Here is a 9,920-nt window from a genome sequence, read left to right as displayed (position 1 = left end):
CCCCCCTCCCCCGCGCTTCTTCCCTTGGGGAGGGGGAGTCCTTAGCGCGAGCCTAGGCGGAGAGACCCGCCCCCGCTCCGTTGGGGGGGCTGCATCGCGAAGGGGCAGAGGACGCGGGCTGCGAAGCCCTGTTGGCGGGCAGGGGGAGGGCGAGGGGAGAGGGGCGGGGCCGCCCCCGCCCCCCGCCCCCAATCCAGCCCCGAGCCCAGAAGCGCGGCCAGCCGTGGTGCTGAAAGGACAGCGGCGCTCGCCGGAGCCGGGCGGCGATGCCCGCAGTGCGCGGAGCTGCCGCCAGGGGGCGCCGCGGCAGGGGGTTTAGCGCGGGGCCTCTCCCGCGTTGAGAAGCCCCGCCAGCCGCCCGCCTCCGCCGCCCTCCCAGCTCCGCCGCTCCAGGCTGGCCGAGCCGCGACCATCGCAGGAGGAAGAGGAGGAGGAGGAGGAGGAGCCCCACGAGGCAGCGAGCGAGCGAGCCGCGTCCATGGTCGCTTGCGGCAGCGGCCGCCTCGAGCCAGAGGACCAGCCGCATGTCTCCAGCCGGGCAGGAGGCGCCCCCAGGCAGCCAGGCCGGCCGGCCGGGCAAGGACAGGTAGGAGGACGGAGCAGCGGAGGCAAGGAGGGAGGAGGCCCGTCAGCCAGGCCTCGGGGCTCCATGGCTGCCTGCACTGTAAGCAAATGTTCCCTGGGGGCGCGGGGGGGGGGGAGAGCAAAGCTGCTCTGAGGTCGTCCTGCGATGCATGTAGGAGCCATGGGCGCGTGGAAGAAAGGCGACCCTCCGGGATGCCACGGAATAGCCAGGCAGGGTGGGGAGGGCGGAAACAGGTAGCTGGAGAAGGAGCAGCCGCCTCCAGCCTGGCGCCCTCCGCATGTGTGGGACGGGAACTCCCCTGCCAACGGCCACGCAGGCTGGGGAAGATGGGAGTTGCCGTCCAACACACCCGGAGGGCGCCAGGCTGGAGGCGGCTGCAACAGAGGGATTCCTCCCTTGCCTGCCTGAAGGGCGTGAGGAGCGGCCCTGGAGTAACACTCACCATCCCTCAGTCGCGTTGGGAGAGCGCTACTCCTGCCGCTGTATTTGTCTGAAAACGTGGGTTGCGCTTTCCCTTCAGCGAGCTTCTCTGGGGCTCAGTGGCCTCTCGGCCTGGTACTGATGAGCTCCAAAAAAGCAGCACAGCATCAGGTGCCCCCAGACCATTTCCTGCGCTGTTTTGTGGGCTGCAGTGTTAAGGAGAGCGGGTGGGAGAAAGGGAGTAATTGCTTGATGCATAGCCATGGTGTTTTTCAGGTTGAGGAGAATCCACACGATGGAAAAGGTGTGTGTGTGTGTGTGTGTGTGTAAACGTGTGTGTTGAATGAGAGAGAACGGTGGGAAGGTGAGGACAAAAACCAATGATGTACAGAGTGGTCCCAAACCAGCAAAAGGTACTCACAACTCAGTCCCATTCTATTTCTTTCAGTGAGATGGGCAGCTCAATCCTAGGCATATTTATTCAGATGTAAGTCCCAGTGGGTTTATTAGTGTGTGTGTGTGTGTGTGTGTATACAGACTTAGAAGTGATTGATTTTTGCAGGACCGTGCCCCATATGTATTGATGCGTTTGTGTGAATAAGGGGCAGGGCTTTGACCTGCGATTATTTCTCTCCAGCCCCACCCCCCGTCTTCTTTTGTGTGTCCCTATGTACTGATTCTACAGTACACCCAGCTATTATGTTTGCTTGCCTACAACTTCTATTATTTTTATGATGCCTGGTGTGTGTGTGTGTGTGTGAGAGAGAGAGAGAGAGGGAGAGAGAGAGAGACTGACTCTGGCATCTCCTTTTCTGGTGACCTTTACATTGCAGAACTATTGGCAAGAGGTGTTTACTCAGCTGCTTTCTTCATATCAATTTGTTTAACCTTTTTCCCGCACCCCCACTGAGGTGGTATTTCAGGCAGATGTTCTGTCCTCCTGGCACACCCGAGCAACGGCAGGATAGCAACAGTGGCAGGGCAACCAAGGCAGGGGCACATAGGACAGACTGCCGAAGGGCAGACCAAGGCCAGCCCCACCAGGAGCAGGAGTCAGAGGCTGGAACTTTCTTCACATCTGGAGGGATGACCCCAAATTTCTAGGGATACCCCAGGAAAGCCAGTCTAGTAGAACAGATGGCACTGGACTTTGACCTGGGAGATCCTTGTTCTAATCCCCACTCAGTCCACGGAGCTGTTTGGGTGACCTTGGGCCCATGGGGATCCCTTGGCCTAACCTACCTGAGGACAAAAAGTGACGACCAGGGATGCTTCCCTGAGCTCCATGGAGGAAGAACAACAGTGACGACACCCCTGGTGTCAAACACTTGCCCCGCTGTTTGTCTCATTAGCAGCGTGGATTGTATCATGAATATGTGCTTTACGGGATGATACAAGGGAAGGAGAGGTGAGCCACCACTGCCCCAAGGAGCGTGCAACCTGTATTTCAATAGCGATGAGAGGGAAGGGTGAGGTGAGAGGAAGAAACAGGTAGATGTTGGAGAGGCGAGGCCAGATGCAGTGAAACTTAGGCTCTGTTTTGTTTGCAGGTAAGAACTGACAATGGCCAAGTTGGTTAATAGTTCTCAGTTCCTGATTTGCCTGGAATGCTGAAAGAGAGCTCAGTCTGTAAAGCGAACAAGGACCTGATGTTTAAAAGACCCTGCACCCCCAAACTAAGCTTAGAGCTATCATAGATCTTTATGATCAGGAGACTGCCCCCTTCAAGACACCCCCCCCCACACACACACAATCACCACAAGATGCAGTGATACCACAAGACAGAGCTGTGCACCAATGGACTCTTGAAATTCTCCACCCTATTTTGCGGCAGATAAATTAGGGAGACAATTTCACCAAATTTCTACAGGGGAAGGAGAAATTCTCCAGCAGTTTCTCGCAGGCAGGGCTCACCGTTGGCCAGGTTGTAGCACAGCTTTTATCTTCTTTTCCCCTGAGGGTTTTGTGTGTGTGCTGCCACTGCAAGTGGAAAAAGCCTCAACTGTGTTGGCAGACTGGGCCCCATTTTGCATCCACCACATTGCAGGTGCGAGGTGGGTAGCATAAACCACCCAGAGAGCTTTGGCTATGGGGTGGTATAGAAATGCAATAAATAAATAAAAATAAAATAAATAGTGTTGTGTCTGGCTCCAGGGAAGAGGTGGAGCAAGTGCTGTGACAATATTGTCCTCCAATTTCCTGAACGTTTTCCAGTTTCCCCCATAAAAGAGGCTTCTATTGTTCTACCTGGGGATGTCAGACAAATCCGCAACAGATTGAGTTCAGATTTCTATGAATCCAACCTGTGTATTCTGCACTGGACCAGCTTTTTATGAGTCATGTGGGTTCTGTGGTTTTTCACGGGGGGGGGGGATTTGCACTAATGCACATTAGCATGAATCCACATTGATGAATGTGCATTAGCACTTTTGCACTAGAGCAAAGTAGTGCTAATGCAAATTAGTGCAAGTAGAACAACATTCTGGTTACAGAAAGATCTGATTCTGTCAATGAGTGCACAATGGAATGAAAGATGCCTGCTACAAAGCACAGATGGAGGGTGTTTTATAATTTATCTTTGTGGCATTTTTGAGCTTACCCAATCACTGCAAGGCAGCTGAGGGCGCTGTGTGTGTGTTTTCTTTCTGTTACACATCTCCCCATTGCTCTGCAGCCTCCCAGGCTGCCTGTGCTTCCTGATCTGAAAAAAACCCAGCTGGAGGAGTCACCTCATGGTGCCTTCCCGTGGGCTTTGATTGAAGTGCAGGAAGCCAAGGATGTTACAAGCTGCCGGAGAGATGGTTGTACAGTGGAAGACAAGACACCTGTACACTCTCCTCTGCCACCTCCTAAGTAAGGGAAGCACAAGAAACCTGAACCCAACTCATGAGAATTTCTCTGAAATGTTCTTCTCCTTTGAATTTCTTTTTGCAAGCAATTTCTTTTCTGTGAAATTGAATGAGGATGGTTGAAAAAAATGTAGAAATGTAAGCACAGCACTACTACAAGATGTGGTGATGGCCACCAATTTGGATTAGGCAAATTCATGGAGGAGAAGGCTATCAATGACTACTAGTCCTGATGGCTATATGCCACCTCCAGTATCAGATGCAGTATGCCCATGTACACCAGTTGCTGGGGAACTTGGGTGGGAGGATTCTGTTGCACTCATGTCCTGCTTGTGGGTTTCCCATAGGCAGCTGGTTGGCCACTGTGTGAACAGAAGGCTGGACTAGATGGACCCTTGGTCTGATCCAGGAAGGCCCTTCTTATGTTCTCCAGTCAAAGAAATAATTTTTGTGTAATACACATTGTGTGATGACCCAAGATGCCAGTGACAAATAAAGACCTGGGGCTGTGCACTGAACAATAGGCTTTGGGCCACCCAAAATGATGCACCCACATACCGAAGAGAATGTCCTCTATCAGATGGCATTGACACATGTCTGGCACAAAGCTTTTTGTGGGTGTGGAACACTGTCAAGCATAGCGTTGCATGGCAATTATAGCCAAAACAGATTAAAAAAAAGAATAAGGAACTGGGAACTAGTAACCCAACTTCAGCATCATTAAGAACTGAGCGGTTTCCCCAAAGCCTTCACAGAAAGACTTCACAGAAAAGGTGGGTTCATGATCATAGAATAGTATGGTTGGAAGGGGCCTATAAGACCATCGAGTCCAACCCCCTGCTCATTGCAGGAATCCAAGTCAAAGCATCTCTGACAGATGGCTGTCCAGCTTCATCTTGAATGCCTCCAGCATGGGAGATCCCACTACCTTCCTAGGTAATCGGTTCCATTGTCATATTGCTCTTACAGTCAGGACGTTTTTCCTGATGTTCAACCAGAATCTGGTTTCCTGTCACTTGAGCCCATTATTCCGTGTCCTGCATTCTGGGATGATCGAGAAGAGATCCTGGCCTTCCTTTCTATGACAACCTTTCAGGTACTTGAACAGCACTATCCTATCTCCCCTCAGTCTTCTCTTCTCAAGGCTAAACATGCCCAGTTCTTTCAGTCTCTCCTCATAGGACTTTGTTTCCAGTCCCCTGACCATCTTCGTTGCCCTCCTCTGAATCCTCTCCAGTTTGTCTGAATCCTTCTTAAAGTGTGGTGCCCAGAACTAGACACAGTACTCCAGATGAGGCCTAATTAGTGCGGAGTAGAGGGGACCTAGAACTTCCTGTGATTTGGAAGCTATACTTCTATTACTGCAGCCCCAAATAGCATTGGCCTTTTTTGCAGCCACATCACATGGTTGGCTCATATTCAGCTTGTGATCGACAACAATTCCAAGATCCTTCTCGCTTGTGGTATTGTTGAGCCAAGTATCAGTCATCTTGTAACTGTGCATTTGGTTTCTTTTTCCTAGGTGCAGAACTTGGCATTTATCCCTATTAAATTTCATTCTGTTTTTTTTCAGCCCAGCGCTCCAGCTTATCACGATCATGTTGAATTTGTTTCTGTCTTCCAGGGTATTAGCTATCCCACCCAATTTGGGTGGGATAGCTAATGTGATCTATGGGTATTGGCTGTGTTGTATGAATGCCTGTGGTCCTCCAAATTTTAGGCAGCATTAATAGAACCATAAGTTCCAAGTCATGGCTAATAGTAATAGTTCCACTTTATTCTGCACTAGTCAGACCTCACCTGGAGTCTGTGTCCGGTTCTGGGTGCCAGGCTTTATGAAGGATATAGATAAATTGGAATGTGTTTAGTGGAGAGCAACAATGATAGCCAGATGCATGGACTTCGTCTTACAAGAAAAGATCAAAAGAACTGGGAAGTTTAGACTTGAGAAGAGAAGACTGGAGTGAGAGGGAAACATGGTAACACTCTTCAAATACCCAAATGGCCATCACATGGAATAGGGCAAAGACTCTGACCTTACTCTTAGTAGGATTAAGTTATAGGAGGGTAGATGTTGGTTGAACTTTAGGAGAAACATCTTGATGGTTAGAGCAGAAGGACAATGGAACCAATTCCCTAGAGGGGTGATGGGCTCCCCCCAATTTCAGGACATCAATATGCCCTGAGAGGTTCAACAGGCAACACCAAACTTTCCAAAAGCAAAGCACTGAAAGACTGTTTTCTGAAGGGCTGTTGGATGTCATATGAGATAGAATTGGGTGGGGATTTGTTGAGAATGTGCAGGATTTGAGAGATGATGGAAGCTGAGTGTTGATGTCCCCTTCTGCTGTAGGTCCAATGGGCACGGGAACAATCTGAAAACTGGAGACATCTCAGTGGAGGAACAGAAGCACCCCTTGAAGGTCTGGGTTCGTGGCAGGGATGCCTCTCTCCAATAGTCGGGGGATGAAAGCCATGGTGCGCATGGTTCTCATTAGTTCGGTGCTTGTCTTATTTGTTGTTCTGTCCCAGCAGATGAAGTGCTGACAGGGATGACCCAGGGGACTGCATCCCAATGGCGTCCTTGCAGCCCCTGGAACTGACGGTCTTGGGGAATGGCACGAGGCCCAGCCGGAGGGCCCCGCAAGGGGGATCTTCAGCACCATGGACAGTCCCCAGCTCTGGAATTGAGAATGCTTCTTACCAGGGGGAGGGGGAAGAGGAAGAAGAGGAGGCAGAAACCTCCTTCCCCAGTGGCCAAGGCACAAGAAGCAACCCCAGGAACCACACAGCGCCCCCTAGGGGAGACTTTTCCCCAAGGTCAGAGGACGCCCCTTTGTCAGATGCAACTGGGAACTCTGCGGACTATGGCTTCATTTTGGCTTTAGTGTTCTTGGTCAGTGGCATTTTGCTAGTGATTGTTGCCTACAGCATCCCCCGGGAGGCACGGGTCAACCCCGACACAGTGTCTGCCAGGGAGATGGAAAGACTGGAGATGTATTATGCCCACCTGGGTTCCCATTTGGACAAGTGCATCATTGCAGGCTTGGGCCTGTTGACTTTTGGGGGGATGCTTCTCTCTGTTCTCCTCATGGTGTCCATCTATAAAGGAGAGCTCTACAGGAGAAGAACATTCCCAGCCTCCAGAGCTCCCCGGAAGATGTATGGATCTATAAACCTGAGGATGAGGCAGCTTAATGGAGAAGGGGGACAGACCTTGGTTGAGAATGAGGTCATTCAGATGACGGAAGCTACAGCTGTCAGCCAGAGCTGCTGATAGGTAGCTATTACATTTGGCCCTTCCTGCTTGCAAACGTTACTTGAAAGGACTGGGGTCAAGGAAAGCTTTTTCTGGGATTGAAAAAGAAAAGTTCAGCATTCGTATTCAAGGATCACTTTGTACCTCAAAGAAGAAGAGAGAGAAAATTACTGTGATTTCACCTCCTAAAGGGAAGACACACTCAGAAGTTGTTTTAATCATATCTCAGGCACACATGGACCAAGCTTCTATTGCTAACAAACACAAAACAAGTCCACAGTGATAAAACTTTGGGAAGCCCAATAGGACCTTATATTTAATGGGAGCAGAAATGTCTTTCTGAAGCGCTGAGGCTAGATTTCAAAGAAAACTTACAAGCCCTTGTACAGTACAGGCCCTTGTACAGTACTGGAATATACTGCCCCCTGTAGCTTTGTGACTGTCATACATACAACCAAATAGCCTATGCTGAAGAAACAGAGCCAAAGTAACATATCAGAGGTCCTCTTTGAACTTGCTTCTATACCACCAAGCGCAGTTTAAGGCCTGTACCTTTGAGCTAGGTTACTCTATTTTTCTGCAGCAAACCTCTTAGCAATAGTTCCACCTAGAAGGCGTGTAGTACTGAAGCTCAGCCCCCGCTCCTCCCAGCAAAATATCAGAAAATGTCCAACTAGGATGCAGTTTGTACACATTCCCCGAGCCTCACAATCTCGTTCTATTCTTCATGGCAGTTGCCCTTGTAGCACACACTCCAATTATGGCAGCAAAACGTTGATGGAAAGCTGACAGGTTGCCTTGCCAGCACACAGCCAACACCAGCAAACCCAACTCTCCAGTCTCAGTGATCAAGAATGCCACTTCCCCAACTTTTCTGCCTCTTTTGTGGAGAGATGCAATGCAAACAGCAGTTTCAAAGGAACCTCCAGTTATTCAGCTTTCTTATCAATGAGTGGCTCGTTCACCTGCCAGGCTGAAGCTGAAAGCCTTTGCTGCAGTTTGGGGATAAAATTACATCTTCGATGAAAAACATGAAATATTAATGAGGGCCAGCATGTGGCCGACGTAAAGGAAAATGTGTCAGCAGGAAGTTTAAAAATGGAAAACACTCAGCCACAGCCAAACAAAAGGTGACCTCGAAAAGGTATGGCTGCCAGTAATTTTTTTTTAATTGAAAATGCTGCAATCAGCCAAATGTAAAAATGTGCAGCCACATACCAGGAAATACGTATCACTCAGTATTCAAGGTTTCAAGGAGCCAAAGGAAGGTGGCCTTTTTAATACTGTGTGCAATGGCTCTGCTCATTTGTTTTTCCAGTAAATGTTGCCCCCAGATCTTCCAGCTCCCGCTGGACTTCCGATAATTTTATAATTGCTTATAATTGGGAGTGGGAGGAAGAAGCATCATTTGTTTAAAACAACTGAGAGCATAAGAAAAACCATTTGAGCAACAATTGATCTACTGAAGGGTTGGATCTGCATGTGCAGCAAAACAAGGTGGTAGAATGGACTGAACCATTTCAGACTGCTGGTGTGTTCACATTTGAGAAAGGTTCTGGCCCAGCCTAAACTTCTTTGTGCTTGTCTTTTTCTTTTTTTTCTTAAATGTGGTTTTTCATCTACAGTCTCAAATGGTACATTCCATTCCACCTTCTCAGGACCCTACCAACTTTTTCTGTTGCATGCATAGAGTCAGCCCTAGGGATGTAAATATTTTTTGGGAGGAAAAAAATCTGAAGAAAATTCTTCTAACTTCCATTTGCTTGCAGAGATGAGGATTCACATTGTCCAAGTTTGATTCTCCTCATCTATACTCTGAACTCCACTTTATTCTCCTAATAGTCTCCTAAGCGGAATTTCTTCACACCAGCTGCAGTTAGTTGCTTAAGGGTGCAATCCTATGCATGTTTAGGTAGAAAAAAAGTCCTACAATTCCCAGCACTCCCCAGCCAGCATTGGATCGCACCCTAAATGTGTCTTGCTAAACTGGATTTTAAAATCAAAATTTGAATGTTTTAAATTCAACCTTTTCTTATAAATACAACAACCCTTTGAAATTGGTACAGGGTTATGTTCTAGCTCCACTTTTTGATATTCTTGTCTCCATCACAAATGGGGTCTGGATACTTTGAGGAAGGATATAGCAGCTTATGCACTAAAAAGGGGCACCCACAGGGTTACTTTCCTACCCTCTAGAATCAGAAATGCAGGATGCAGAGGTCAAGGCAAGTATCTTGAAAAAGACGGACAGGCACACGGATTGATACAGACTCCTGCTCTTCAGCTATATGGTGTGAGCTGGTTCCACAATTGCTTGCCATCAGTGGCATAGATGGACAGGGATGAGGGACTAACACACACTGGAATCACCAGTATGTGTGGATTGCTTGGGGTGAGTTGCTAGCACGGCAAGCACATCTGTCTCCGATGATGATGATACCAATTTATATTGTGCTCTATACCAGAGCATATTCCAATTAACCCCCAAACATACAACACAATAATATAAACAAAGTCAATAATTACACATTAAACAAACTACTAATTGGAAATTTAACTCCTTATAACCAATCAGTTAAAACAACCAACCAATTTGAAACCCAATTACAAACCGATTGTTCCTCACACCATACATCAAAGGCTCTGACTCAAACAAATAAGTTTTCAAGCCTCATTTAAATTTGTCCAACTCTGGTTCCATGTGGAAGTATAAAGGGAGAGAATTCCACAATCCTGGGGCAAGATGAGAAAATGCCCAGAGCCTAGAGTTTGCCACCTTAGTCCAAGGAACCACAAACAGTCTGGA

General features: G+C 48.5%; 1 protein-coding gene across 2 annotated transcripts; it reads left to right on the top strand.

Moving 5' to 3' along the window:
- Window positions 1-300: 300 nt before the first annotated feature.
- On the top strand, window positions 301-8,918 carry TMEM74B (transmembrane protein 74B). Of its 2 annotated transcripts, none has more exons than XM_084848434.1 (2): window positions 301-586; window positions 6,209-8,918. In XM_084848434.1, the coding sequence occupies exon 2, from the start codon at window positions 6,431-6,433 to the stop codon at window positions 7,130-7,132; it is 702 nt and encodes a 233-aa protein (XP_084704560.1). In that variant the 5' UTR covers window positions 301-586; window positions 6,209-6,430; the 3' UTR covers window positions 7,133-8,918. The 2 variants fall into 2 exon arrangements, with proteins under 2 accessions (XP_084704560.1, XP_084704561.1); XM_084848435.1 differs by lacking the exon at window positions 301-586 and having other exon boundaries at window positions 6,241-6,278; window positions 6,391-8,918.
- The last annotated feature ends 1,002 nt before the right edge of the window (window positions 8,919-9,920 follow it).

The sequence above is a fragment of the Heloderma suspectum genome, chromosome 4 (assembly GCF_057233095.1).
Source record: "Heloderma suspectum isolate Gila_16-S chromosome 4, 16-S_ref, whole genome shotgun sequence".
In the NCBI taxonomy this organism is placed as follows: Eukaryota; Metazoa; Chordata; class Lepidosauria; order Squamata; family Helodermatidae; genus Heloderma; species Heloderma suspectum.
The sequence above is the reverse complement of the archived record's forward strand: the minus strand, read 5'-3'. Positions and strand labels throughout refer to the sequence as shown.